The following is a 27,661-nucleotide window of genomic DNA, read 5'->3' on the forward strand; positions in this document are numbered from 1 at the left end:
GGCACTTTACAAGAGAAATGTGGCAAGGGAGAGCACAAACTCTCTTGGCAGAGCTCTCCTGGGGACGCTCTCCCGGGCTATGTCGATGTAAAAAATAATATTTGAAAGAATACACAAGGAAAGCTTTAGGAAAGCTGTAGCTCTGGTGCGGAGCCAGTCCATACCGCACCTCCCCTACTGCACATAGGCTGGTACGTGAGTTTCCACCAAGGATTCAAGACCTTGAGGCAGTCGAGATTTCCTTTCGGACCGCTCCACTCCCACCACTGACCATCCAAACCATAAGTCTGCGTCCGTGGGAAGGAGGGGCGATTTCTGTGAGGGAAATGAGGCTCCTGCAAACGCCACACCTCCGTCGGGGCGCGGAGCGGGGCGGCTCCTCCCACGGCCGTGTGGGCTCCGGCGGCGGCTGAGCGCACGCAGGTACCGCGTCCCCCCAGCGCCCCCGGCCGCTGCCGAGGCTCGGGCCGGCTGAACCGGGCCGGGCCGAGCAGGTCCGCAGGGCAGGGAGGCCCCGGCGAGGGCTGCCCGCCGCCGCGTCCCGTCGCCATGGGGACGCAGGGCGGCCGGGCGGAAAGGGCGGCCAGAGCGCGGCATCGCCGCCAGGGGCCCTTCCCCGCGCCCGCGGTGTGTCTGCCCCGGCCCCAGCAGCGCTTCGGCCGCCCCCGGCACTCGGGGCAGGCGCTGCTGCGCGGGAGGCGCTGGCCCCGCCGCCCGCCCCTCCCCAGCGCCCCTCTGCCGTGGCCGGCCCTTCCCGGGCGGCGGGAGGCCGTGTGTCGCCTATGGATGCGGGGCTGAGCCCTGGCGGGGCGCACCCCTCTGCTCTTGCGGACATCTCTCCCGAGTGCCGCTTCTCTCCTGGGACTGCCAACAGGAGCTGGCTCTGACCCAGACACCGAAATCACAAACGTCCCGAGCTCGCCTTGCTGGCACTGCCAGTGGCCCTCGGGGACTGCCGGCGATGGAGCCTGTTGCAGAGCTTGCCTGGCAGGGAAAGTCTGGTATCGGAGCCAACCTCCCTTGCTAAATTTACCTCAGGACAACTAATAAGAACAGTTTTGTGGTGTTTGCTGATATTTAGGTGTGCAGCTTTGCCTACGGAACCACTGCAAGTACCCAGTGAGTTCAGTGTTCCTGACAGAGGTTTTCAGACGACCCCTAATGCCCGACTTCACTTGGCCGTGGGCTCCTGCAAAATGCAGTGGCTTTTCATTTTGCTGCCAACGTTAGGTCACATCAGTATAAACTAAATCAACATGAAACAGGTGATTGTTTTTTCCATTAAGAGAACAATCCTGCAGTATTGTTCACGAAATAATGTCACATTTTACAAAATCATATCATAATCCTACACAGTACTCTGTACTTCTTTCTCATGCATTAACTTTAGGCTGCACTATGCATTTCTTTATGAGACACTCATAAACTTGCTTCTTATTAAAAGTTAAGATCTGCAATAATTTGCATACTTCCAGGACATGATATTTTTAGGAAGAATCAGCAGCAGTAACGTTATAAAAAGTAATAAAAATGACAGTCTGAAAAGGTAGTGTCTATTTCAGTAGCACCAACTCAGATGTTAAAGCACTGACTATGTGCAGTACTAATTTGGGGAATTTTTATTTTAGACGCTCTTCTAAGACGAATACATCATGGATAAATATGAAATCATTAAAAAAATTGGAGAAGGATCTTTTGGCAAAATATTCTTGGCAAAAGGAAAAATGGATAATGAGCCGTGTGTTATCAAAGAGATCAATTTAACAAAGGTAAAACAATAAAACCTGAATTACGTTTACCAGATTGTGCTGCTTGCGTTTATTGTGCTAGTTGAACTTAGCTGGGTATGAACTTGGGTTATATTTGATCTCCTTTGGGATTCCATCTCAATTATGTAGAGCTAAGCTTTCCGAAGACTATGTTCTTTGCTAATTTATTGTTTTAAAAGCATAGATGAAATATGTATTTTAAGTCTTTGCTTTTTACTGAATTTTTGTTCTTTTCAAAACTTCTTTCTGCCTACAGTGTGTGACACTAATTCAGACTTTGTAATAGTTGATTCAACTACAGTGAAAATATTCCCACTAAAATAACAAATCACAATTCTGTGATACGTTTCTCTAAGCTTTTTTATTTCCTTGTTTCCCACACCCATATTTTCAGACATGTGTAATTCACAATGGAGTCTTCCCAATTCTCATTTATGTTTATGCCAGTTCAATTCATCTCATTTGATTTTAAATTCCCATTCTGTTGCTGTCAGCATCTGAGCTGCTTGGCTAGACTCCCTTTCAAGGAGAATAAGAGAAATATGTCTCTTTAGGAAGCTGTTGATCATGTGTGTTTTAGATTTCTGATTTAGAATGAGCTCAGTCGGGCCATGAAACTTCTCTCTTTCTCCCCATTGACTGCAGAGGCAGCCTGGGGCCACTTGCTTGGGTGTTAGAGGAATACCATGCCTGCATCTGGTTCCATAAAGGCAATTAAAAACTCTGTGATTTCAATACAAGGGTTTTAGCAGTCAATTTCAGCGAGTGCCTACATGCTTTTGACAGGTCTGTTGCTATTCTGGGCCACACTAGTGAATTTCTAATATATTAGAGAATTACAACAGAAGAATGAGTTCTAGAAAGAGCTGTATATCTTCCAGATTCAAACCTGGAAAAACTGATACATGAGTAATGACAGCTAAATGAAAAGGTGAATAGTTTCTCTCTCTGCTCGTGACCAATAAACCCCATGCATATCTAATCTTAGATCTTGATGTACAGCTAGAAGAATGGCTGCTAATGAAATATTACTGTGGATCCCACTTGTTCAAAAATCAGAAGCTGGATACAGAAAATTACTACTTTGAAATCATAAGATTTTTTTATTTGGTAGAGTGTGTTTTATTCAGTTACTGATTTTTGAATCTTTAAGGATTACATTTCAAAAATATTTCTTAAGAATGAGGGTAAGAAACTGTTTATAAATACAAGAGGACATTTTGATGGATAGATACTCAGAGAAATTAATTTTTAAGTAGTATTGAAGAAAATGTGATCATAATAAACTAAATAGAAGTTTTCCATTAATGTAACAGGGCAAAGAGTTTGCCTGAAATGTTACAAGAACAACTAACACCAGTAAAATGAAGGACCTTTTTATTCTTTTTACTTTAATCTTTTGACATCACCCCTATTAGCATTACAGAATCATCTAGATCCATATTCTTCAAATTCTTAAGGGAATTCTTTAACTTTAGAGTTTAAATTCTTTAACTTAAGTTTAAAGGTATACATTTTCTTATTTGTATAATGTCAAAATTGGGTTTGACTTCAGTAATGTTCCAATACATTTTCAAACATACACTGCAAATTTATATTTTATGTTAGATATACATCATATCTTATAATATTCCTACATTGTCTTGGTACACAGTATTTTTGTATTATTGGGAATGGGTTGCTGGTGATGTAACTGTTTTTGAAAAGAGTTAAACATATCATTGCTACCATTTAGTTTTTTAATTCTTTGTAGATGCCTGTGAAAGAAAAAGAAGCCTCTGAGAAAGAAGTCATTCTTCTGGCCAAGATGAAGCATGCAAATATTGTAACCTTCTATGCTTCTTTGCAAGGTTTACTTTTAACATTTCTGTTTTAACTGTGGTGAAAAGAGTGAAAGGCAGAAAACCTACCTTGTTAGTGTTGACCACCCTTGGCCCTGTCCCTAATGCCTTACTTAAAAGTGGGAACAGGTCTCAACTCCTAGAAGTGGACACAAGGCATCAAATTCAGGCATCTACATGCATTTTTCATGTGTGTGAGTGGGTACTTTGGCAGGAATCCTAGATCCTGAGGTGTAGGTACTGTACAAGTTGAACTTTAGTCTTGATTTTTTTATAGGAGTCCAGAGTTTAATGGGAATTTTCTAGGAGTGTCAATAGAAGAGAGCTTTTGAGTATAGTAAGGAATAGGCTGATCAGATAGGACAAAAGGCTGATGAAATAGAATGATAATTTCATCTGATCTAACCTCGGGTTCCTCATATTTTGCTTATCCACATCATATACATATGACATTATATGATTATGAGACATCACATATGCATGCACACATAAATACATACTTATGTATGCATATACATACACACAGACAAAATGGGCAAGCACAAAAAGAGGCCATTAAATGATAATGCAATCTATTAGCAAATCTGAAAATGTCTTTCAGCATCTGAAATGTAAAAACAGTATTGGCATGTCAGTTGTTCAGTTGTTCAATTGGAACAGCACAGTCATTCCAGTGATCCAATATTAATCTCACAATGCTGTGCTTAGCCTTTTTTCTTGAGGTATATTTTTGAATTATCACTCAAGGATAAAGAATTCTTCAGGACTGAAAGAGATAGAAGGAATCCTAGTCACCATAAAAGCTGATTTCCTGTATTTATTTTTCCTGCCGACATCTGTCATAAGCAGTGCCTTATGTAATAAAAGCTATAGTTGCACCCAAATTGTTCCCTGTGACCAGGACTGTAAATTTTTTAGGGGACATGTAAATCAGATAGTCTTCTGAACCCCAAAGAGGTAAGAACTGGTTGAATTTCCGTATTAAGCAGACCCTGCTGTTTATTTTTGCTGTTTGGAATACTGACTACTTTTAACCTTTTCCCTAAGCCTTACTGCATACTTAGTTGTTGAGCAAAAAACTGAGCTTTGAAGCATTCTGCTAAGTTTCCTGTAAGAACATCTGTCAGTGGGGTCTCTTGAGGATTTCCTCATGTATTTAATATTTTGCTGAATCTTCATTTAAATATATTTTCACATGTTACTTTTGCATCAGGTTTCACTGGAAGTATCCATTTTTTCTCAGTTAGTTTTTGAAATGGAGGAGCAGGTAGAGGTTAACTGCTACCTTTTGAAAGAAGGACCATATAAAATAAAAATAAGTTGTTGCTGTGTTAATGACAGAATGAAGGAATAAAGGAAAAATTATGCTTTTCCTTTCAGAAAAGAACAAGCTATATATTGTGATGGAATACTGTGATGGTGGAGATTTAATGAAGCGGATAAATATGCAGCATGGAGTGCTGTTTGATGAGGACCAGGTGAAAGACATTTTCTTAAGAGGGAAGAACATAGTATGTGAAACACGTGGTTTGAATTACCCAGTAATAACTTAACTTTTAAAGAAAACTTTGGTAATTTTAGTTGGAGTGTAGGAGGGTTTTTAAGCACTCTTTAAGATCTGACATGAATTCATTAGCAGTATGATGATTATGCTGTTTTTTATGCCCCCTTCCTCCCATTGCTCTTTGCATCATGGATGTACGTTTTCTTTGCCTTGGTAATGCACCCATTAAACCATGAAGACCTTCTTTTAATAGTGCTTTCCAGTTATGGGGGGGGATGTATTAGATACAAATTCTTAATTTGCATCATGACATAGCCTCCTCTATACTGAAGTCTGTGGTAAATCTCTCATTCATTTCATTTCAGTCAAAACTTCTCTGATGCCATTTAAATTTTTAAACCAGCACAGAGAAACAAGCCCAGATATCTGACTGCTCTTGGGCCATGTTCACATATATTTTATTTTGTAAATAGGTGAGTATGGTAAGTATTGCAATTCACAGAAGTAGAATTTCCCACTATTCCTTACTTATTCCTTTATTTTTTTACTAACTCTTAGCTTTCTGAAGGAAATTATGTAGGAATTAGTGTACTGAACTCTGGGGTTATTTAGTCATAAATAAAATCTACCTTTGCAGGTACAATGAAATTTTGCTTAGAAACAGAGTAGATAGTATCCAACCTGGTAGTGGAAATATACTCTAAGGCATAAAAATGAAAGAAAAAAAAATATTGTGACTTTTCTTTTTATTTTAATAGTAAAAGAATAACTCCTTGGTGGAGAAGTCAGTTGAAAGTGAATTACTGGTTCAGTAATAATGAATTTTAAGATCCTATTGGGAGTCATACTAGAGGCAGAGAAAACATGAAAATAAAGAGAGGACAAACCCACAGATCATGAAAGCACAAAGGAGAGAACCAACGCACAAACCCCTTGACAACGACACAGAATAATGCATATCAAAAAAAGGCAAAAGAAATACAGACAGAAAAATGAATTATAGGAGCTAAAGATATATCTGCTGATAAAAGAAAGGAAGCAAATTGCCCAATTTAACATAATAGTATTAAAATATCTTTATATTTTTAAATGTACTTCTGAGAAAGCCTCATTTGTGGCATCAGCCTTAATCAGGAAATCATCTATTTAATGTGAAGCATGGCTAAATAGAAGGTTATTACTTGAATCAAAGTCTTTCATGTGCATGAATTTTCCTAAATAGAGAAGCATATCAGCAGGTTGTAGTTTTGTTTCTGAATTTAGTCCAAAGGCCCTTATTTAAGAAGACGTGTATATTGGAAGTTAAATATATGTTTAAAAGCTGTACTGGGTCAAGGATAAAGGATAAACACATGTGCTTACTTATTATGCAAGTTCTTCATAGCTCACATCTTTCACCACATTTCAGTCCTTCATCTTTTTTCTCTTCTTTTTTTTTTTGGTTCCTGGATCACATTCAATGGGACTACAAATAATACAGCTGGGTGGCATGACTTCCATCACTGAGGATTAAGAAGACACTTCCCAATTCTGTCTTAGTTGCACTCCCTCACTTCTTAAAAAATGTCTATTATTCTCCCTCTCCTTTGTCATGATTCTTCAGTCCTTGTTCAAGTGCATGTCCTGGCACAGTCAGGGAAAACTTGATGGGGATAAGGGAAGTAGAGTAGGTATCTACTTCCATTTAGTTTAGTGGTAGCACAAAATGGAAAGGAGAAGTCTGTGGCATTAACTTGGAAAATACTTTTTTTACTGTTTTACGTTGTATATGTTCTATATATTTTAGATTTTGTTACTGTCTTTATTTTATATATTTCAGTAAGATGTCCCATTGGAGTCACACAAATCCATAGGTATCTGTTTTCTTTAACTTTCATTGCAGATTCTCAGTTGGTTTGTGCAGATCTCCTTGGGCTTGAAGCATATTCATGACAAGAAGATTTTACACAGAGATGTAAAAGCACAGGTAGTGAAACTGGTACTGGAGAGGGGGTTATTTTGTCCTGTGAAAAATATGCTTAAGAAGTTCTGCCATCTTTCATTTTCACATACCATTTCTGGGTTTATTTGCAGAACGTTTTTCTTAGCAACAATGGAAAGGTAGCAAAGCTTGGGGACTTTGGCATCGCAAGACAGTTGAACAGGTAAGCGTGGTTTTAATTAGTGACCTGCACCAAACAGGACTGTTTGTGAATGTCCAGAATGCAGCCTGAACATGCAAATCGTTTGTGGATTGTGCTTACTCAAGAGGTCTGGGATACAAAGGGTCTGACACTACATTTTCTCTTTTTATCCTAAAACATGCCATCCTGCACGGAACCACAGATATATCTAGCCTAGTAACTGGACTTCTCTGAGGTATAAGACATAGGGTGGAGAAGCTACAGTCTTTGCCTGTTTTCTGTGGAACTGAGAACATAAAGAGATTCTGGAGGCACAGTTCCTGCTCATGCAGCTGTTGGTAATAATTTCTGTTACCTCATAAAAACAAAAGCGAAGAGCATTTAAAACTAAAGAGAGAGTAAAGGAACAGAGTTTGTGCAGATGTTGTGTGTCCTCCAAGACTGAGCCTACGTTAATTTTTTAAAAGGACCCAGAATGACCACCTGGGCCTGAGAGCATGGTATGGCTGGGCTTGCATCTGTGGTGTTCCCCCAAAAAGAGAGGCCTTATCTTTAATGACTTTGGGGACAAGGTTGGCCCTTTGTTGTATCCTTTGTAGTGGCCAGGTGTGCCCAAAACATTCCAGGGGGCATGATAACAACAGGAAAATGCTTAGATTTGATCTCTTTTTGTGCTTTTTTATTATCTTTGACAGAACTCAACTCTCAGCATGTAAACTACTGATGCCCAAAGAGCCTTCCTTCACAAGTGTTCTGGGGATAATTGCTGTAAGGATTGCTCCTATGCAGCAAAACAGTACATAGCAGATAAAAAGTAAACCTCAGAATTTGAATGTCCAAGACACACATTTTTAGAAGTCCGTAATAGGCTTATAGAACAATATAATTGGAGCTTGACAGTACTTTTCCTCCTGTAACTAGTGAATTAAGTTTCTGTGGTGAGTTGACACTGTCTGGACACCAGGTGTCCACAACGGCTCTGTCACTCCCCTCTTCAGCTCTACAGAGGAGAGAAAATACAACGAAAGGCTCATGGGCCAAGATGAAGACAGGGAATTCCTGTGCTTTCTGTTGAAGTGCAAGCACTCTCCACTATTAAAATAGGGGGTCATTTTACACAGAACTGGGACATACTGTAGTTTTTCATGGGGTGTTCCATTATTCAACTACTTGGAGGGCAGAAATAATGTCCCCCATAGGCTTTTAACCTGGGGCACAGAAGTCTCTGGTTCTGTTGTTTGTGGATGTTTTCAGTGTGTAAGCCTTTCTGTTCATTTTGTTTCGTTAGTACTACAGAGTTTGCCCATACCTGTGTAGGGACCCCCTATTACCTTTCACCTGAGATATGTGAAAATCGACCATACAACAACAAAACGTAAGTCTCAGTCTTTCTTTCATATGTGTGTGAGGATGTGCAGGCATGAAACAACTCATTTTAGTAATATGGTTTAAATCAGTATTTGTGTGCAGTGCACAGGAATTTCTCATGGTCACCCTTTGTGAAGTTTTGTATTATTGTGTACAATAAGTAGGTGCATCATTGTACACAACAACTACCTTATACTATACAACAATGTCAGCAGTATTTTGACTCACAGTATCCAAAATATAGCAATCCTGACTTTGCTGTGATTAATCTACAGGCTTAACATAATTACAGTTTTTGGTTTTATAAAATTACTTATACTTTAAACTCTCTTTTAATATTTCTTGTGGGTAGCGGTGGGAAATGTAAACCAGTATTTTTCCCATTGCTTTATCTGCTTCTCCATCAGTTACTAAGTTTCTCTTGTTTCCAAGATGCAATAACCAATGCATCTTTACAGTTCCAAGTTCATGAATTTTTGATACACTCATTTATTATTTATAAGAATACACTAAAAGGAAAGCTGCTAGTTTGGCTACTTTGGAAATTTGCAGTAGCCACTTGCAGGAAGGACAAATGGGTCTGAGGCTTAACACAAAATACCAGATGAGAAGCCCTGCAAAGTCAGGAGGTGAGTGGGCCTAGACCCACTTATCAGTGTGGGGGATATGATCAACACCAAATGTTCTGGAGCCCAGAGTAGCATCTCAGCTCTGAGGTGCTATTCAGACAAGTTTACTCCCTTATTGTCTCCTCAGCTATCAGGTCAGCTTTGTCCTTCATCCTGCTAGAAATATTAAGCAGACATTCTGTATCATGTCCCTTTTCATATTACAATGATAAAACCTAATTAGATTCCATAGAAACATTGGTGCCACAACTAAAAATAAATTTCTAGTTGTCTTTTTAGTGCATCTTAAGAAAAAATAAAACTTGCACCAGTCTGTGACAGAATAATGGTAATAAATTTGGGAGCTGAGAAGAGGTACTGATTACAAGGATGAAAATATTATCGATTTTTCTCTGAAAACTTTAATTACTTCTTATTCACAGAGATATTTGGTCTCTTGGCTGTGTGCTCTATGAGCTGTGCACACTAAAGCATCCTGTAAGTACTGTACAATCAGGTCATTATCTTATTCTTTGAAAATATAGTGGTCACCTTGCAAAGCCTGTAGTAGTAATAGTCAGCTACAAGAGTTATTTTCATCTTACTTATTGGTATTAAAGAATGACTGCTAGTGCCTAACTTTTCATATTGTATCTGTTTTGTACATAATGAAATGTATTATGCAGTATTCCTGTAACTTACATATGTGCATGTGTGTATACACACTTTGAACATATATTTACTCTCTAAAAAGTACTAAACTTTTTCAAGACAGATGAGCAATGGAAAGAATTAAAGCCAGACTTCAAGGTTAGCCTTAGGTATATAATTTTAGTAATTTCTATTTGAAAATACCAATCTATACTTATTAAAGAACTTATAGTCCACATTTCCCCAGAAAATGGTTTGAGTCCCCAGAAGCATTTTCCTAAAGCTTTTATTTGGTTTGAAAGCACATTCATGTAAGAAAATAACTGAAACAGCATCTTCAGCAAGTTGTGTTGTCCTCAGCCCGGTCAGGTAATCCTTAGCCTGTGACTATTAGGTGGAGAAGGGAACACAGCAGAAACTAATCTTGACAACAGGAGAAAGATCGGATTCCTGGGACCAGCAGATGTTGACTTTTAGCTGAGCTTGGATGTGGGAGAAGGTAGAGCAGCACTAATAGAGCAGTTGTGCTGAGCTAGGAGCAAGGGGGATACTGCTGAAGAAAACTGCTGATTTCACAAAGCATGAAATATTACTTTGTATGAATATTAGGTGTTTTATTCTGTATTGCTGCCCACTGTTTCAGTGTGAGGGCAGCGACTCAATGCAGATGTAGACAGGAAATGCAAGTGAAGCTAAGGTAAATTCAATTCTACCACCTTCAAAATAGCCACATAAATAAAAGGGTGATTTTAGAAAGCACTTGCTTTTTTTTTTTTTTTTTTTGCCTAAGGCCCTAAAAACTATATTGATGCTGGCCTCTTAAGAGATCTGGTGAACTGAGAGGACTGAATTACCTGATTGGCATCACTTGTTAAAAAATCAGGATTGTGTCTTTGCTCCAGAGGGAGCACGGAATGCAGAGGCTGTTGGGTGAAGTGAGGTTTTGAAGGTGAACACTGTGAAGACTGTATGTATGTAGATCTCTGTTGAACAACTTTTGCAAAATACATCATGTTTCATTCTGGAAAGATTGCTTCTATGTTGCTGTCTGACAGCAGAGTGTGAATAAAACTCTTCCAGGTACAGAAGTCATCAGACCTTTTAGTTGTGCAGCTGCAACAAGGAGAACATAGCCAAAAAACACAGAGTGGTTATATTAATTTTCCACAGCATAACATTTCTGGTTAGCAAGAAAGGATTTGTGGAGGGATTCCACAGCACAGGGCTTCTCCCCCTACTCTTCTCTGTGAGACCCCAGCTGGAGTGCTGCATCCAGCTCTGCAGCCCTGTTACAATCCAGTTTAAACTCAGAAAAGCAAAGCAAGCTAAGTCTCTGTGCATAAACTGAAAAGAACTTAAAAGGTTCAAAATATTCCCAGAAATGAGATTAAAACCAAACGAGGTTAGATGTTGATGCCAAAAAATTGATGTATTTTATTTAATAGTAAAAGAGGCAAAGAGAAGGAAAGAGAAAAGAAAGAAAGGAAGGAAGAAAGGAAGAAAGGAAGAAAGGAAGAAAGAAAGAAAGAAAAGAAAGAAAGAGAAAGAAAGAAAGAAAGAAAAAAGAAGTGTGCGTGGTGGGTGGGGGGACAGGTAGAGGTGACAGAGGTTAGCTGGAAGCTAACCATCCAAGGGTATCACCCATCCAAGGGTCCCAATGACGTCTCATTGCTCCCCTCATCTGATCTTCTGGTGGTGAGGGTCCCCCATCACCGCTGTGGCCACACCACCACACACCACTACACCACACGCCCAAGAGTACAGAATCCCATGGATTAATATACACTTCGGGCCAGGTGGGAACGCCCACGTGCCTCTCTTGCAGGGGCCAGCTTGACACTGTCCCTTGTAACACTGAGAGTCTGTTGCATCATCTCTGGTGCTCTGGTGCAGGGTCTGGGGACCCCTTTGAGGGGGGTTCTTGTGATGGGCCATGTCACCCCCTTCTGCTGTGGATAAGCTTCTCCCCCCAGTGAGGGCTCCTCAGCTGGGCTCCTCTGCACAGTGGAGGATGGGCAGCCACTGCACCTCTGACCACAGGCTTTTCCCAGACACCCAAAGCCTCTCCTCCCTCCACCAGTTGGTTCGAGGGGTCTGTGTGAGCCTGGCAGCTGATAGCCCCGGGGCTGTGGTCCTCGTCTTGGAGGTGTTAAGCCTGTGCTCAGTGAATGTCCCCAGCCCTGAGTTGTTACTTAATCTTATCTTCATCAGGGAGCAGTGTAAGGCCTCAGTCAGGGCCCCATCCAGGGTACAGCAGTCTTCTCTGCAGCTTTTGTAATACAGTTTTAAAAGCCCTTTAAGAAAATGTTTAAGTCATAGACTATAATACTTCAGTCTCTGACAAGCCCCCAACGTAAGAAGAATGTGGACATGTTAGAATGAGTACAGAAGAGGGACACAAAGATCATCTGAGGGCTGGAGCACCTCTCCTGTGAAGACAGGCTGAGAGAGTTGGGGTTGTTCAGCCTGGAGAAGAGAAGGTTCCAGGGAGAATTGGAGCGGTTTACCTGTGCCTAAAGGGACCTGAAAGAGAGCTGGAGAGGGACTTTTGACAAGGGCATGGAGTGACAGGACAAAGGGGAATGACTTTAAACTGAAAGATGGCAAACTTAGATATTAGGAAGAAATTCTTTACTGTGAGGGTGGTGAGGCACTGGAATAGGTTGCCCAGAGAAGCTGTGGGTGCCCCATCCCTGGAGTGTTCAAGGCCAGGTTGGATGGGGCTTTGAGCAACCCAATCTAGGAGAAGGTGTCCCTGCCCATGGCAGGGAGGTTGGAGTGGGATGATCTTTGAAGTCCCCTCCAACCCAAACCATTCCATGATTGTGTGAACAAGTACCTATTTTCAAGTTGGGATGTCTGAACCAGCAGTACTTACTGTCCTCTTTTTATTGTTTCCCTTAATTGAGTTTCAAGGCAATAGTTTGCATGAACTGGTGCTGAAGATTTGCAGAGGACGTTTTCAACCAGTGTCTCCTAACTATTCCTACGATCTGAGAATATTAATTTCCCAGTTGTTTAAAACATCTCCGAGAGATCGACCATCCATCAGTTCTATTCTAAGGAAGCCCTTCTTGCAGAAACTTGTTCTCAGGTATTTGCCCCCTGAGGTAAGTGACTGTACTGCTGCCTGCTGAGAGAAAATAAGTATGAAAGTAGTATAAACAGTTCTAGCAGATACTGTTTTTTCTGATAGGTAGCACAGGAAGAACTCAGTCACATGGTAATACAAAGAAAAAGGCCTTTGGCATTGCAGTCTGGAGCCAAGCAGATACAAGGTAATGATAATAATATTATGTATCATTAGTTCTACAGTGACATTTGTCAGTTATGATACAACTGTTGGCTATAGCTTTCACCAACAGTCCTTGCTGCATATTTGGATAAAAAGCTTTCACCCAAAGCTAAAAGTAAATAGAGAACTGCAGCTGCAGAACCATTTACCCAGTCAGTGCACTGCTGTCCTGTTCAGGGAAGGACAGCTTTAAAACTAGTTTATTTGCTGCATTCACCTAGAAGAGCTGCCATAGGAAGGTGCTGAAACATTAATCTTAGTTCTTTAAAAAACAGAATTTGCAAAACTGAGAGGTTTTGGTCTAGTTTAGGTCTGTCACATGAAAAACTGTGTGAAAAAAAGCATAAATCTTGCAAAACATGTTCCATAGTATTTTACAAAACAATAAAAATGTATTTTACAAAATCTTATAAATTTTATTAAATCGGGAGACAATGAGCTGTGTTTGGATTCAGTGCCCATTGATAGACCAGATTATGTATGCAGTTTCTCAGAAAGCATGGATGAGACTAAATGTATGTCTGTATGAACTGTTGAACATCTAGCATGTTTCTGGCAGTGTACCCTTTTCCTAATTCTATATTCTTCATTATATTGCAATTAGTCCTCAAATTTATCTTTGGAATATCAAAACAGTTGAAACAGATCTGTAGTTACTTAATACACTTTGGATTCCCCTCCTCCCCCCTCCACCTTCAAAAATATTCATCAGTAGTGTAGGAACCCATGATATTTTGAAAATGACTTTCAAAGAGGTTTATCTGCCTACACAACCAATGCAATTTGGACAGAAGCCTGAACAACTAAGTAACTTAAGCACTTAAAAAAAAATCTCTGGTCATTTAGTCATAGTTTTAATACATTTTATCTCCCAAACATGATAATCTAACAGTCAATACTCATGAAAGATTTAAAACTCACTTAGAAACTACTTAATCCAAGAAAGGACACTGCTTTTCATTTCTGCAGCCAAGATATTTGCAAAATACTGACTGACCAAACTGGAATGGTCTGTACTTGTATTCTCCTACATGGGAAACTGATAAGGTAGATTTTTCACTTTTCAGCCTTTCTTTTCTAATTTCACAAGTACTACAACATTGCCTAATGATTTTTAGAATATGGAGGGCTGGGTTTAGAAAGGGAATGAATGCCTAAGCAGGTAGGCACCTGGAACCTATGAATCAGACCTGTTTTCTGTTCTTGGTAATAGCATGAAATCAACACTAGTTTATAGAGGTCTCCCTCTTCTTCAGTGTGCTTTACAAAACTAATCAATAAGATCCTCTTTACATGAATGTGACAAACCATGTTTTCAAAAGCTTGTAATTCTCAGAATGAAGAGCCCTAGGAGGCTGTGAAGTAGGGTGATGATGGTGAAAAGATGTAAGGAATGTTTATTAACCCAACCTGTCAGTGTTAGGTGTGGGCACCCTACTATAGTTTGCAACCACACGATCATGAATCACATAGAGTACAGAATGTAATTTTTTAATCTGTTATTGTTAAAAAGCATATAAACTTCAGAAAACAAGAGTCCAGGACCCAGTTTCTCTGGAATCTGGAATGGTAGTGCCTGTCAGGAAACAAGAAATATTTCAAAGAAATGAGTGGAAGCCTCCTTCAAGAAGACAACAACCTCAGGTACTGTGTATCCACATTCTTATATATGTATATACACACACACACACACACACACACACACACACACACATATATAATCATCTTCAGAATTATATATTATTACATATATATGTGTATGTGTATATACATATAATATTCAGGAAGCAAATACCTGCACTTAAAACAGATACTTTAAAAGGCTCAAGACATAAGGATGTAAATTTAGCTTAGTGCCCACACTAAGTCAGTAGAGACAGTTAAACATGCCTGAATCCTCAGAAGAAGTGTTTTGAAAGCCTAAGTGGGAAATACTGAAACTAGGCTGCTTTGGTATGGTCCTTTGTAACAAAAGGATTCAGGCATGCTTTGCATTTATGTTTGCACAAAGGCAAATAAGCTCCGCATTTGCATTTTTTGCTATAGAGGCAAATACACTGATCCTGTTACTTCAGCCCTTCTGACAGCTCGTTCATGGGCAAAATCACCAGCACTCACTGCCATTGCCTCAGATACTTGTTACTGACAGCCTTCTCCCAAATGCAAGCCCAGTTTTCCACAACCACTTTGTCTCTCACTTGTTTTCTACCTCCTCCTTTCCTCAGGCAGGGTATCAGCTGTATGCTATGTCCAGCCTCTTACTTAGCATCACTGCACACATTTATGTTTATCTTCAAGAGCATGTAGTAGTACCTTGAATGCTGGTGAACATAAGCAAAGCACATTTAGGATCTCAGAGCCCCCAGATCCGCACGCTGCAGTTATATGAGCTTAACTGCTGATAGGGAACATGGATTTCCCAGAATTGCATCCATCATGCATTCCTACTGCCTATGACTAATACTGTTCTTGTGCATAGCACAAGATTTTGTCTTCCTCACAGTTACATTTGTGCCAATGCAAATCCAGAGATGGATTAAGTTAGAAAGATCATTTCCTTTCACTGTGCACTGCTATAATCAAAGGCAGAATTTTGCTCACAGTGTTTTGACCGACACTGGGAATGTTTCCACATTCTTTCAACATCCAAATAAAGCAAACAGTGTGCAGGGTTTCAGGGATACTTGCATAGTGCCATACTTTGAAGGTGTTGCTTCAGGATTCACAGAATCACAGAATGGTTGAGATCAGAAAGGACTTCTTGACGTCACCTTGTCCACACCTGCTCAGGCAGGGTCATCTAGATCCAGTTGTGCAGGACTATGTCCAGTTGGCTATTGAGTATCTCCAAAGATGGAGACTCTAAATCCTGTTTGGGCAACCTGTGCCCCACCCTCAGGCACCCTCCCCCACAGTGAAAGAAATGTTTTCTGATGTTCAGAGGGAACCTTCTGTGTTTCAATTTGTGCCCATTGCCTCTGGTTCTGTCACTGGGTACCAGTGGAAAAGAGTCTGGCTCCATCCTCTTTGCACCCTCCCTTCAGGTAGCTATAACCATTGATAAGATCCCACCTTCAGGCTAAACAGTCTGAGCTCTTTCAGCCTTTCCTCATAGGAGTAATGCTCCAGGCCTTTCATTGGACTCTTTCGAGCTTGTAACTGCCTCTTTTGTTCTGGACAGCTCAGAATTAGACACAGCAATTCATGTGTGGCCTCACAAGTGCTGAGCAGAGCATAAAGATCACCTCCCTTGACCTGCTGGGAATGCGTTTACTAATGCAGGCCAGGATGTCATTCACCTTTTCAGTGAGGGCACATTGTTGGCTAATGGTCAGCTTGTTGTCCACCAGGCCCCCCCTTCTTCTCTGCCAAGCTGTTTCCCAGATGGATGGCCCCCAGCATATACTGGTGCAGAGTGTAGGATTTTGCACTTCTATTGGTGAACTCCACAAAGTTTCTGTTATCCCATTTCTCCAGCCCTTTGTGGTCCCTCTGGATGGCAGCACAACCTTCTGGTGTATCAGCCACTCATCTCAATTTGTGTTATCAGCAAACTTGCTGAGGGTGCACTCTGCCCTCCTCTCTCCCATGGCCTAAATCCTTAGTGAAGATGTTGAACTCCAGTTACTGGCCTTCAGCTATGCCCTGTGATCACCACACTCTGGGCCACTTTTCAAGCAATTTCACTGCCTGCTCATCCCACCCTCAATTCATCGCTTCTCTATGACGATTTTATGGCAGACAGTGTCAAAATCCTCCATGAAGGCAGTTGCCTGATAAGAAATACCCCCTTGCTCTCCTCTTGTCTATCAAGCCAGTCATTTAATTGTAGAATGTTATTGAGTTGGTCAAGCATGACTTCCTGGTGCCTACCTCATTAGTCACAGTTCTCAGTCCTCTGACATTTATTTAGATAGCCTGATTTGTTCTCCCTACTGCTTGGGGTTGCCATACTTCTGGATACCATACTGGAAAACCTACTCCAGTGAGGAACAACATAAACACTTTTTGATGTTACTCCTTCCTTGGGAACTTTACTGAAAGTTGGAAACTTTCTTCTTATACAGATATGAATTTATATTCTACTGTAATCTGGACTGTACCAGGCACATGAGCCTATTTTCAGTGTATCTAAGAAGGAAAATGGAGAGGAGTAGTTAATGTATTTACCATCTGTGAAAGCAATACTTAGATGCATTGACATTTATGTAAGAAAGTAAGCAAAGTCAGCATTTTTCTCATGCACCATATAGTCTCCCACAACAGAGAAGTTTGTGGATGTCTGACCACATTTATATCATGCAGTGGCAGCTAGGTGATCATCTTCTCTCCATTGTTCTTAGGAGAAATGGAAACGACATTCTCGTCACAAAGAAGAAACACGGGGATGTTTCAGCACAGGAAGGGCTTCGAGAAGTGAAGGCCCAACTCCCACATGCACATAATCAAAGAGACATGAAATGAAGCAGCACAGTGCTTCCCTGAAAGCAGCCATCAATGCCTGTACTGTGCAAAACTGTATCCCAGGTTCCCCTTGCTATCACTTGTCAAAATGAGGCTCTCCTTGAAATAATTCAGTGCTTTAGGTTCCAGAACAATGAAGTGACTCTAGGGCAATGGCACTACAGAGAACAAAGCCGCATGCTGATTCAATTGCACAACAATGTGGGCTGCTGATTAATGACAGCAGCTGATGGAACAGGGGAAAAGGAAAAGACAGTGGTGAGATCACGTAAGAAGTGAGAAATTTGGAAGTTTCTGGGTTATATGTGAAAGGATTTGGAAAACTTACACTGACTATACTATAGACAGTCCATATTACCATGCAACTCAGACTGGGGAGAAGAACAGGTTAATTCAAACTTGTACTGATACAGATGAGTACAGGTAAAATAACATCCTTTATTATACTTTCAGCCACAGACCTCCAGATTTAATATGGCAGAAAGGCCAGAAAGCATTCGAGTACCTGGCCATTATGGTCATTACTATGACAAGCTTGACAACTTGCAGAGGAAAGCTAATGCACATTATGACCTTTCTCATATTAGCCAAAGAGTTGAAGATTACTATAAACTTAAAGGACGAGTTGCACCTCCACCTCCACCACCTGACTGGTAAACTGTTTCACTCTATTTATTAGTGGTCTGTCTTGTGTATTTTGAGCTATCAGCCCTCCTGAGTAGGTAACACTGGGCATAGCTGATTTAGTAGAATGCTTTCTCTGCTTTTTCTTCAATTTTTTTTTTTTTTTTACATAAGTTTGTTACACAACAACACAATTCCTGTTCCTGTTCATCCGGAAATTCCACCTGAATTAACCTGGTGTTTGACATTTCATTGTCAAAATGTCTCCCAAGTCTCAGCCCAATCTTGTACTGGGTAAATAGTAAAGCATAAGCTTTCTGTTGAATCTCTGATTATACCAAGGATAAGCCCTGTCTTTCACACCAGGATGAGAATAATACAGAGATCAGAAGCAGTTCTGCACTGAAGGGAACAGTGAGAGACAAGCCGTGAAAGTGGTTTTTTTTTTCATGCAGCGCTTATATTTCTGTTTCAGCTATAAAGACCCTTTCTCTACCAGTTTATTTACTTCAAAGCCTTTCTGTTACAAAGTAGAGGTACAACCTTAGGAGATTTCCTGTCCATTCTGTGACCGGCCATTTTAGGTGTGGATGAACTTCGAAAATGTTGAGAAATAAATTTTAAATACAGCCTACTTCCAAAGCTTTCCTTTAAGGTTGACAGAATCTTTAATTCTCATTCAACAACAACAGTGTTTAGAATGTTTCAGTTACAGATCTTCAGATTTAGAACATCTTTCCTGATCTGAATTTCTGGTGCCTTGTGTAAGGATAGAGTCAATTCAGTTTGGCTCCTTGCTGCACAAGTGGATTCCCGAGATAGGAAATGAAAGAAATAGGAAACAGGGAGCTTACAAGTGACTGATGGTTATTTTATATCAAAAAGCAAAGTAAAAGTTTAGAAACTACACAAAGTTGGACTGATAGAATTAGGCACAGAGGAGAAAGACAATAAAAAGGTTGCTGAATATACAACCTTCATTCTGACAATTTTCACTCATTTTGAGGGTCAGGGAAATCAATTTTGTTTTAATTAACGCTTTTCAATACCATTTAGGAAATAAAAGGTGGGGAAGGGCTTTGCTGTACTCTTTGAAAGGCTTAAGTAACTGAAGTAATAGGAAAAGGAATGCCTGAAAAGAATGTGTTCTTATTTTACTGTTGTGCCATATTTATACATATTTTATCCATATTTATATATTCATGTAGTACAAAGAAAGCTCTCTTTGTCATATGTGGTAGAACCTGTAGAGGATTATTTGTGCAAACATAGCAGAGTCTGTGAAATAAAACTTAGAATGTGTACATCACTTTCTTCTCTCAGGACTGCAGAATTTCTTCAAAGGCGGTTTGAAGCCCAGCAGTACAAGATCAAAGTGGAAAAACAGATGGTAGGTAAATACTGAACCACAAAATAAATCTGTAAAAGAAGGAGAATGAAAATCCAAAGATGAATGGATGTCTTTGAGTAGCAGTCTGTAACACTGTCAGGTAGAAGGTTTTGCTCTAGCAAATTCCCTGATCTGCTCTTCAGTGTTCATCCTGAGGTTTTATTTTCTCATACAAAACTGTAACAATGTGTAATTCTACTGTGACTTTTTCCTCCAAAAATGTACACTTGCCTTACTGCATTCTTCAGTGGAACAGGGAGAATGAATTGAGTGAGCACTGAAGGAGAGGATTCTAAATGAAAACTCATTTGCTCTGGGATTCATTTGTGCATCCACAGGGACTACGACCATCCTCTGCTGACCCATATCATGACCAAATACAGCAGCAGAAAATAAAGGAAGAGCATCTCAAAACCCATCAGCAAAACATGTCTAGAAAGAATGAAATGAAAGAACAGGTAAATGAAATTTCTTCCTTAATTGCCTAAAACTGTCTTCTTATACTACTTGACAGTAGTATTCCTGGTATAAGAATTCTTTTTCATCAGACTCTCTTTTTGATCATCGATTCTTTTCCATTCTTTCCCATCTTTTTATAGAGAAACAACATACTTTTCTAGTTTTGCTTTTGGGTGACAGAGAAAACAAACTGATACTTCTATCTTATGTGAACATATATAAATACATTTAATCTTTCTATCTTTGGTTTATTAAAAACGTATTCTACCCTACTGTTCTTTTCTAGGAGTATTTGAAACAATTGCAGAAAATTCGGGAAGAATACCACAGTGATATAAAGGAATTCAGATTTAGAGCAGGAGTACTCCAGGTAACAAAGCTCAAACATATGGGTAGTCATATTTACTTTTTTATGCTAGAATACTTTATTAGGAATTGAAATGAACATTTTTTAAAATGTTCCCTAGGAGAATCAGAAAATACAAGATAAAACCTATCTTGTGAGGCAAGGGAAAGCTGAGCACCAGTCTGAAAACAAAGATATATCTGCAACAGGAGAAGAATCACTTCAGGTATCGGTACCATCTCCATCTAAATAGATCTTTCTGAGCAAGTCCCACATGGTCTTTCATTCATTCTCTGTGACAAATCTGTCAATATCAGTAGCATCCTCCTCAGTGATCCTGGGTCTGACTTCTACTAAAATGAATTCATACCAATAAAATGGCTTATAGGCAGCCAGAGCCACATGAGGACAGAATTTAGACTCCCAGTGATTTAATGGGAAACGCATGATAATGAAAAAGAAACAATAGATTTTGGGCCTGCCTGGTGTCACCTTACTTCATGGGCTCTCCATCTTTGGAGAAACTGTATAGATGTTTTAAAAAGTAAAATCTATAAGTTGTTGTGGTTTCTCCTGAGGCTGAAGACATGCACTGATTGCCACAGATCACTGAAGAAGCTGTATACTATTATTTACTTTGCTTTTCTCTGACAGGTTCTAACAAAGACATAATCATATGAAAAGGAGTAATTAAATATTTTTAGGTGTTTCGAGAAAATAAGATACTGCAAAACATGGCTATACTTTCACAGGCATAGGCTTCCACTAAAATCTTAATTTTAATCACTTCCAAAGTTTTCCAGAATGAAATGAGTCCGAGTCATCTTGTATGTGATCATTAAAAAAAAAAAAAAAAAGTATTATTTATATCTTGACACAGTACTGTATCTTTCAAACTTGGGTTTTTGAAAAATCAGAGGCTTGCACTTTATGCAAGAATTTCTGATTTTCTTTTGGCCAGATAAGCCAGAATTGGCAATGAACAGAATATTCTTACAGATCTATGTACAAGGAAATTCAAGGCTATATTTGCTACTTAAACAAGTCTCTTTCTTTATGAGGTATACACATACTCAGTTATAAAGAGTGTAATTCAAACTGGTTTTTTTTTTCTCTCATTCCAGGACATGGAGGAAAACTTTAAACAAGTCAGACTCCAGGATAGGCAAGACCAAACAATATTAGAAAAGAAACATAACACAAAAGTATCCATCTTTACTGTTTTTTGGGTTTTTTTCCATTTTCTTATTATGTCTGTACATTTCAAATTACTGTGTTACTGTGGTAGCTCTGGAAGTGAAGTTATTTGAGAGTCATTTAAGAGTGCTGATTTTCTGTTTGTTTAAAATTTATATCAGAAGAAAATAAATGAGCTTTTCTGATAATTTGAGGGAGATTCCCTTTAGATAGTCCCACCTAGTAGTTAATCTCTATCTACTCCTCATTATATCAAACTGCATTAGTTGTGAATGGGAACTGACGTTTATTCAAAGTCTAAGTAAAGTCAAGTCAGATTGCTAATTTTAAAATATTTTGTTATAAAACATGATTCTCTATACTGCTTTTTAAATCGTAGAAGGGGATGGGAATTGAATTAGAAATGCACATAAGATACCAGGAAGGTTTCTGACCATAAGATCACTGTGAAGTGGACTAAAGTCTTTTGTGAAATATTGCATGGAAGCAGTACAGTATTTAGTTTTAATTCTGGTTGAGAACCAGCTGCAAGAACCAACTCTGTGTTGCAACTCTGTGTATTGCAATGATTTGAATTAAATGAATATATATATATTCATATAATATATATAAATAAACCACTTGAAATCGAAAGTGGTTGCAGTAACTTAAAAATATCACTAAAGTAAAAGGATTGTATTTAAAGAAGTCTATTTTTGTCCAATGTGTTCAACTTTGATCTTGTTAAATAGAAGAAAAATGTTGTTAAATAGAAGTTATTTTCAACAGAAGAATAATTTTCAAATTTGTAGTTCCATATAATCTGTGTACTTTTAATTAAATCCTTTCATTTATTAAAAAAAATTAATAATGTGAATTTTCTTTAGGGAGGAGTAAAATTTGAAATTAATTTAGATCTATGTTTTCCTGAGGAAGACAGTATTCAAGAAGCAGAGGTATGTTTTGATTATATTCAGAGCATTTACATTAGCAATCAGAAACCATGGCAGCTCCATAATCTAAGACTTGTTTCCATTACCATCATCCTCTGCCTTTGTTACAATGAAGCTTCCTATTGAGGATTTGTTGACATGTTGCATATGTCTGCCCTTCTGCAAGAGGATAACTGCTCAGAAGAAATTGGGTGATGCCTGGGTCAGTCTTTCACATGGTAAAATATGAAGGAGTGCAGATATTAAAATTTCCTAAAATGGGCTTGAGAGGAAGAACTTACCTCAAAACTGAGTTAGTCTGCAAATGCCAAATTCAATTTGTAGATTGTTTTAGTACATTTCTGTTTCTTTTCACTAGTATTGTATCACAAAGCAAGAAAAACTACAGACGTGTTTTCATTTAGTAAAATTATATTTGTGGCTAATCAACATGTAATAGCTACCTATTAAGATTTTTATTAATATATTAGAATTTTAAAAAATATTCCTAACAGCAAAAAATAATTATATTTCTAGTATATATATTTTAAATTTCTAAAGCACTATTTTGTAATTCTATTGTTTCACATCTCTGTGGAGCCCCATGCTGCCCTCTGATGCACAAATCACAATGTGGCTTCACTTTTTGTTACCCAATTTTCCTGTGCATACATGAGGTTGGCTGGCAAACAGTAAAATGGGAAGAGATTAGCTATTGTACCATATTTGTTTACTGTTCCCAGAGTAACTTACTGTTTTTTCAGGTACTAGATAAACTCAATGAGACTTTAACTTTTGTGGATGGTGAGAATCTTAAGGAGAAATTGGTGGAAGTTTATGAAAATCATACAGACAGAGCTTTGGAAGAACTGTCTGACTACCCAACAGGTATTTATTGGGGAAATGCAATGCTGAGTATTAATCCTGAAAACTACATAGGAGTTAGGTAAATTCAGTAACTCCAGGCTATAACAAGTTCATCTCATGAGCTCTTTCTTTATATCACATAATGTTATAATCACATGGAAATCTACTTTAGAAAAAAATCCAAAGAGCTTTGCCTCTTCTTTTTCTTCCCCTTAGAGTCCATACATTGTATGAAAAAAACCAGAAAACATTGGCAACCTGGAGCCCCTCAGACACTACTGGACATTTTAGCTGGTGCTGACGTCCCATCTGCATGTCCTACTATGGCTGGAAACGAACTTGGTGGTGAGAAAGTTTTGGCTTTCAGTGAAAGCAGTGAGCACCTAAAATTCAGCCAGACTGGATTCATCCATACCTGAATGTTCACGTGATCCAGCAGGCTTTTACCTGCAGGGCTTTGTAACATCAGAGGTTACTGTACGTGTTAAGCCATAAAAAACAGTTGTCACTTTCCCCTCTAACACTGCAATCACGTTGTGTTGCTCATACATATTGAGAGTGCTGCATTTTATGTATCACTCTGTGGCCAGGGTAAAAATGCCAATCTATTCAGCTCATCAACGCCACTTTCTCAGGCTTTGAGCTGATGACACACAGAAACTAGGGCAGTGAGTGCCAGTGCTGTCCTGGAATGTGGTGGAGTTGTTTTCCCTCTGCACACAGTGGTGGTGCTACCCAGTCACAAATGCCACCTCACCCAGCTGTGGCTGTGGTGATGCTCCACTTCAGAAGAGAAAAGTCCCTACGGTTCTTACAGTACTACTGCATATATTCCCAGGCAGACAAGTATCTCCAGTGACTGGTTTCTGCAAACAAGGAGCTCTTCCAGCATTCCAGCACGCTCCAAACACCCGAGATAGACAAAAAAATAACCTGAAGAGTTTTCATAGATAGTGAAGACAAAGCAGAATATTATTAATACACCAGCTTTTGTTGATTCTGCCTTAGATGAAAGACCACAGGGCACAAAAGAAACAGGAGCTTTTTTTAAGCTCTGTCAACCCCAAGAAGCCAAGAAGTTTCAGAGCAGGGACTGCTCAATGAAGCTGCACCTGTCTATTCCAGGCTTAATGGAAGTTACTTAAGCATTAAAACTGGTGTTAAACATTTTTAGCGATGAGTAGTCCAGACTAATTTTTCCCTATCCATCAGATCAAGTACTTATAAAAAAATCAGGCATATTCCATAAAGGAAAAAAAAACCAGATTCCAGAATTACACAAAAGGAAGAAATCAGTATAGAGACTAGAAAGTCAGAATCTGACAAAAGGCAGTGCTGAGCTACAGTCATGCTTTAGTGATCTGAGAACCTTGCTGTTCTTCAGCTGACCATAATCTGTCTGAAGACATCCCAGAAAACAGGAAGCAGTGGAAACAGACACCACCAGAGACACTCCTGAACATCTTAGCAAAAGCAGAGCTGTCTGAGGATTCCTTTATCTTTTTCGAGGAAGACATAGGTAGGATATTTTTTCCTGTAAATTCTGCATGTTTTTCTTTAGTGTAATATTTCTTCTACCATTGGCAGAGGGTGTGTGATGAGAAACAACATTTTGAAGCAGCTGGCAACCTAGAAAAACAGGGACAGAACCTCTGCTCTGTCCTGAAGCACAGAGAGGACTCTTCAGGATGTTGTTATTTTCAATAGCAGGGAAAAGGCCAAGCCCTACTTACTGGCTATTACCTTCGTATGTAATTCTTTCATTTGCTTGGGTAGACAGAGGAAAGCTACTACTGCCAGCATGTTGGCAGGTACCACAAACCTGTTGAGGTTGAAGAACCCTGTAAAAAACATTTACTCAAATACATATATGGTGACTTAAATGAGTAGTGGCTTTACAACATGGTCCATGCTGATACAGCTGACACTGCAATTGATTCAAACTCACCTACACTGCAGCACACTTTCCTAAAGTAACAGACTGTTTCAGAAATTACATTTACTTTGCATCAACAGAAGTGTGGTATTTACATTGCTGTAATTTGAACAACAAACACTTCAAGCATTTATTTGCTATTCCTTTACACATACTTTTACAGTTTTCTACTATACAGCTGAAGAAACGTTTCCCTTTCTTTACAGAAGGGAGATTAACTCTGTTGCCTCCAAAAGAAAACAAGGAAGATGATTCAGAAACCTACTCTGCTGTTGCTGTTGATGAAGGTAGACTTGAGCCAAGATCAGATGATGAAGACACGTAAGTCAAGCACATCAGAAGGAAAATCCACACAACTGGACAGTTTTCATGAAATAACAGGCTGCATTGCCTAAAGTTTTTCTGTGTTCTTAAAAATTCATAAATAAAGAAAACTTACAGAATCTGCTAATTTAACTTTTAATTCTGTAATTTGTCACAGCCAATGCTGTCATTAAAAAACACAGCAGAAATATTAACATGGCTTTGCAGCTCTTTTCTCTTGCCTTTTAAATACAGGTAAACAATCTCACAGAGACAGAAGAAACAGTTCACATTAGGTGTGTCGCTTGTATATTTCTTATAAAGTGCTTTAAAAAACCCTAAGAGTCCTTGAACTGAGAAAGGTTTGTAATAAAGTTATATTTATTTAATTAATCGAATTCTCTTGTTTTACTGTGCAGGAATTTTGAAGATTCTGAAGATGAACTCAGACACAAGCTGGAGGAATCTCTGGAAAAGTTGGCAACTTCTCCAGCAGAGAGAACCATAGAGTCTCACATCTTTTCAATAAATAAAGGTCAAACAGATGAAGAAAAGATGAGTTTACCTTACAAACTTGGAAAATCCGATGATGATTTAGAAAATAATCATGGATAATTTGGTGTTGATGCACATAATGAAAAGATTTAAAATTAATAGAAAGCTGTAAGTCTTTTGTTTTAAAGGAAAAACAAATCAAGGTACTTTTCAGATGTCTTGAACATTGAATAATCCTCATACAGACTGAAATGCTGTTTCATCTATTATCCTAAACTACTTGGACATACCTGACAAGTCTTGCTTGAGCAAATTTCTGATTTCTGTGTACTCTGTTTTACCATTTTTGTCTTATGTAAGAGAGTGTCCTATTTTGTGTATTTTATTTCCCTAGATAAATCAACTCCTGGTTTTAAGAATCTCTTCCAGCTTTTCATAATCATTGTGTACTGCCAGTACAGCTTTGTAATTTACAGTTTCATTTACACAGTACTCACCATACATAGTAACATCAACTACTCAGGAATTTTAGATAGTAGCAGTAAAATGGTTTATTAGTGCCATGAGAATTGTGCATTCCCCAGTTCCTAATAAAACATATAAGTATGTAGGTTCTTCCAACAATTATTTTTCCATATAAAAATTTAATACAAGCCAAGTGAATCTTAAATAAAGAGAAAACTACAGTCTGTAGTCTGATTTTAGCAGTTTTTTTGAAGAATCACTTATGTTGGAAAAGATCATTGAATCCAGCTGTTAAGCGAACACTGCCAAGTCCACCACTAAACTGTGTCCCTATGTGCCGTGTCTTTTAAAAAAACACCTCCAGGGATGGTGAGTCCATCCCTTCCCAGGGCAGTCTGTTCCAATGCTTGACAACCTTTTCTATGTCAAAATTTTTCTTAATATCCAGTATAAACCTCCCCTGGTACAACTTGAGGCCATTTTCTCCTATCACTTGTCGCCTGGGAGAAGAGGCTGACTCCCCCACCCAGTCACACCCTCCTTTCAGGCACTTGTAGAGAGGGATAAGGTCCCCCCCGAGCCTCCTTTCCTCCAGGCTAAACACCCCCAGCTCCCTCAGATGCTCCTCATAGGACTTGTGCTCCAGACCCTTCCCCAGCTCTGTTGCCCTTCTCTGGACACACTCCAGCACCTCAACATCCTTCCTGAACTGAGAAGCCCGAAACTGACCACAGGATTTGAGGTGCAGCCTCACCAGTGCCAAGTACAGGACTGTAGATTCTGGGGGAAAAAAAAATCTGGTTACAAAGGCTACAAAACGGAAGTGTTGACTTCAAAAAGTGTGACTGTGGGTAGAGAGCCATGTAACAGGTGAAGACTGAAAATATTCAATAAATAAAAGAGGTTTCTGATAAATAAAAGAACTTCCTGATGTAGTTCTATTACCAAAGCACTATCATGGTTTGTGAATCCAGAGGGTTTTTAAGCGCACCATACTCTCATGTAGTTAACATAGAAGCATTTCTTTCCCAGTAAAAAAAAAGTC

At 39.2% G+C, this 27,661-nt stretch overlaps 1 protein-coding gene across 1 annotated transcript; it reads left to right on the forward strand.

Annotated features, from left to right (window-relative positions):
• Positions 1 to 319: 319 nt before the first annotated feature.
• On the forward strand, positions 320 to 26,850 carry NEK5 (NIMA related kinase 5). The gene is made up of 23 exons (XM_048295551.1): positions 320 to 423; positions 1,629 to 1,769; positions 3,523 to 3,619; positions 4,991 to 5,088; positions 6,997 to 7,080; positions 7,188 to 7,258; positions 8,526 to 8,612; positions 9,657 to 9,711; positions 12,774 to 12,974; positions 13,061 to 13,142; positions 14,673 to 14,803; positions 18,077 to 18,276; positions 19,571 to 19,637; positions 19,976 to 20,095; positions 20,383 to 20,466; positions 20,564 to 20,668; positions 21,567 to 21,647; positions 22,506 to 22,574; positions 23,315 to 23,438; positions 23,634 to 23,762; positions 24,802 to 24,936; positions 25,560 to 25,674; positions 26,076 to 26,850. Exons 2-23 carry the CDS (start codon positions 1,653 to 1,655, stop codon positions 26,269 to 26,271), a joined length of 2,448 nt encoding a protein of 815 aa, XP_048151508.1. The 5' UTR covers positions 320 to 423; positions 1,629 to 1,652; the 3' UTR covers positions 26,272 to 26,850.
• The last annotated feature ends 811 nt before the right edge of the window (positions 26,851 to 27,661 follow it).

The sequence above is a fragment of the Corvus hawaiiensis genome, chromosome 2, assembly GCF_020740725.1.
Source record: "Corvus hawaiiensis isolate bCorHaw1 chromosome 2, bCorHaw1.pri.cur, whole genome shotgun sequence".
Taxonomy (NCBI): Eukaryota; Metazoa; Chordata; class Aves; order Passeriformes; family Corvidae; genus Corvus; species Corvus hawaiiensis.

Bases quoted from the DNA above. Each gene is read 5' to 3' on its own strand.
- NEK5 (XM_048295551.1), top strand. From the start codon at position 1,653: ATGGATAAATATGAAATCATTAAAAAAATTGGAGAAGGATCTTTTGGC. The intron at 21,648-22,505 runs GTATCCATCTTT...AATTTTCTTTAG, and splicing joins AAAAGAAACATAACACAAAA to GGAGGAGTAAAATTTGAAAT. The intron at 23,763-24,801 runs GTGAGAAAGTTT...GCTGTTCTTCAG, and splicing joins GGCTGGAAACGAACTTGGTG to CTGACCATAATCTGTCTGAA.